A 3,301-nucleotide genomic window follows, 5' to 3' on the forward strand; every position below is an offset into this window, starting at 1 on the left:
GAAGTGACCTCAAAGGACATTGATAAAACCCCACCATCTTTTTACAAGGAAAACTAAAGTCCCTAAAGTAATCTTTTCAGATTACTTTAGATATTCACCATAACTTCCAAGCTGATATGCAGTAAAGTGTCAAGGGCCCCTTCCTCCTCATCAGAGGAAGTATCTATAGCTGCAGCTTTCAAAGCACCTTGGAATTTAGGTACCACGTTCCTTGAAGAAACACCAGATTCCCTTCCCTTACACCCTTGGTTCAGTACTGCTCGCCAAACACCAACGGTTCTGATATGGTCACATACCAGTCAAGATATAAATTCCAGCTGAGATAAGAAAAACCTTGAAACTGAGGGAGTGCTCCCAAAGAACAGTGTTTTTGTAAGCTATGTCTAAATATATATATTAAAAAAATATCTATTGCTAAGGAGAAATAGGTACTCAATTTACTTTTTATTAGCAATGAAATCTTCAAAGGTGACCCAACGAAGGCAACTAGTACACAGGAGTCAACCTACCTCACATCTCTATCCCTGAGATATTTCTCTTCACGATGAAGAAAAGACTTTCTAAATTTCAATGTTCAAAACTAAACTACATCTGAATATACTATTCTTGGACTCACACAGGTACCACATACACGAAACCAACAGCTTTGATGGAGCAAATGATACACACAGAAATAAAACTGCCAAGTACAGCACGGCCTCATGTAGCGTGAGCACTCAACGCAGCACAACTGCAGGTCTGTTTGATCCAGAGCCCTGAAGAGTTGTTAAACAATGGCACGTTTGTGCAGGGCCCACAGGAGACACAGAAAGTCAAGTATCTGTCCTCAACAGCTGCTGCTTAACAGCCTCTAGTAACGACCTTCAGAAAATGAACAAATCTGAGATATGCATTGCAGTGATTTTACACAGAAGGGCAGAATAAGGTACAGCGACGGAAACAGGCAAGGAGGGAGCTGCAGGGTCCACGTTTTAGCTTTCCCTGCAGAATAAAACGAGACAGGAAGCTTTACACAGATTATGTCCTCCATAGGAGTCAAAGTTGCAGAGAAATGAGAATTTCGGTATAATTTTAGAATGCTAAAAAAAAAAAAAAAAAGAAAAAAAAGAGATAGTAACTGTGAGAGACATGGACGAGTCAAACAGCCCTTAGAAATCTATTTTGAAGTGTGAGGTTTTTTAATTCATTAACAACTGTCAAGAAGAAATATTTTACCTCCTCCTGGGTCCTCACCTGCAGATAAAATTATGCTGCATTAGTATCAATTTTACTATTTGAGTCTCTAATGTAACAGTGCACTTGACTTTAGAGATTGCATATTAGGGCAAGCTGCAACGTTCAAACTCAGCAAGAACAAATTATTTCTTACCTTCTCGATTTGCAGTTGAATTTAGCAGAGTCTGTGTATTAGGAGGTCCTGCTCCCAGTGGTGACGGCCTAACTAAAGGTGGACCACCAACCGGTGGAGGCCCTAGAGGTGGCCTTGAAGGAGGCTGGAGTGGAGTTAAAGGCTGAGTCACTGGTGGAGGTGCAGATCCTATAAAGAGATTAATTTTTAGGAGGAGTTTAACCCAGCTGAAAAAGTCACAGAAGTTTTATTAGGAAAGCACACACACAGAACTCTAAATATATTTCAAGAGGTACAGAAAGCATCCCAGCTTCAATTATCAAGTCTGGACTTTATAAAGTTATAGTAGAGCCTCATATTACACACAGAACAATGAACCAGCAAGAGCCTAAACAGATTCCTTCGGACAGGATGATCATCTTCCACTTCAATAATCTGACACAAAAACAACACAGAGATTCTACAGCTGCTAAAATTAGTTGGGCAAAAAGATTTCAGTTGGGAGAGTATCAGCAACGTGCAGTCTGAATAAACGTGCGGGGCAAGTGTGGGGTGTTTTGCTCTGAAATGTTTAACCCTCCATGTTAAAAGTGACAGGAAAGTTTTTAACTGCTTCTATTTTAAAATTCTGGGACTTCCTCAAGCAAAGACATTTAGAAACCTGACTGCTTTTCTTCCCTTAAAACGCCAAACTCTAAGCACACTTCTACTCCTTCGCTCCCTAGTATTCCAGAGGCTAGCAGTGTAACTACCCGTTAACTCTAGGAAAACACAAATATGTTTTTAGGTAACAAGTCAGTTTTTCTAAGATGAGGCCTAACTGCCCAAGTTAGGAAGAGGCTGTGTGTCTAAGAGGCTGTCCAGAGTTGGCCGTGCAGGCAGGGACCCGGCAGACCTTTGGTCTAAGAATGAGCGTGATTATTCTTAATTTTAAAATTAATCATTTTAAAGCCATCTTTGTTCTACAAAAAATATAAAACCTTCCCAGTGCAATTGCTCAGGATTCATCACTGAACGGATATAAGAATTCTCTTATGCCAGACACGCGCTCGTTTCATATGCTACGTTCCAAAATTTTCCAGCATTTTCCTCACTAATTGTTCACGCCAATAAACTGTCAGAAATACTTTCCTAAGTTCTAGGAGCTTAAGACAGTTTTAATATCCTAACAAAACTAGTCAGGCATGTAACCAAAAACTGCCTTCAAGAAAAACACTTTCCGAATCTAAAAGCATTTCACAAGAAAAAATATTCGCTTTAATACTTAAAATATTTCTGAATGTAACTCCTATTTGCATGCTCAGTTAAAAAAACCTCTCTAATAACAAACAGCAAGTTTGGCAATGAGAAACCTCAGTATTAACCGAGTTTCCATAATAATTACAAGTTGCATAATAGAGCTCCTTAGTGTTAGAAAAGCTTTCCACCGCTGCATATACCAGCACACAAGCAGCAGAAACAGAAGGCTGATGCTCTCAGAGCGCTTTCTGAAGACCGACCATTGTTATTAGATAGTGCAAACTACAAGGTTGGAGGAAGAAAGCCTCTATTTCAGCGGCACAGAGCGCTTTTCAGTTTTCTTTCCAGGCTGTGCTCAAGTTCGTTGCATCAACCTGAGCAAGGCTGTTCAGAGAACGACCTGAATCAAGCGATTAACGGAAAAGGTGAACAAGTTTTAAATTGTGAAACACCACGCTCAGGAAACAGGACTACAGTTTTCAACCACGGAGTCCCAAAGTCCTCGCTTGACTGAAGCACGCCAAGGCTCCAACCGTCATCCCAAGGAGCAGTGGAGGTCTCGGGAACAGTGTTACCCCCACACAGCTTCCTGGAACAACCAGACCCCATTCAGAGGGAACCTGGGTCAGCTGCCCACACACACTGAAACCCCTGACCTGCACAGAGAACTGCCATTCCTAGCCAAAGAAATCACCCCATGTGTGACAGGAGTCA

General features: G+C 41.1%; 1 protein-coding gene across 1 annotated transcript in view; it reads right to left on the bottom strand.

Moving 5' to 3' along the window:
* Positions 1–1,537, bottom strand: part of SEC24A (SEC24 family member A) — a gene marked incomplete at its 5' end in the record, with an annotated part of 14,135 nt that extends 12,598 nt beyond the window's left edge. Inside the window, one exon of the mRNA XM_009867565.1 lies at positions 1,370–1,537. Coding sequence (XP_009865867.1) covers positions 1,370–1,537 — 168 coding nt within the window. The remainder of the gene's footprint in view (positions 1–1,369) is intronic.
* Between the last annotated feature and the right edge of the window lie 1,764 nt (positions 1,538–3,301).

Source organism: Apaloderma vittatum, unplaced genomic scaffold (assembly GCF_000703405.1).
Source record: "Apaloderma vittatum isolate BGI_N311 unplaced genomic scaffold, ASM70340v1 scaffold19664, whole genome shotgun sequence".
Classification (NCBI taxonomy): domain Eukaryota; kingdom Metazoa; phylum Chordata; class Aves; order Trogoniformes; family Trogonidae; genus Apaloderma; species Apaloderma vittatum.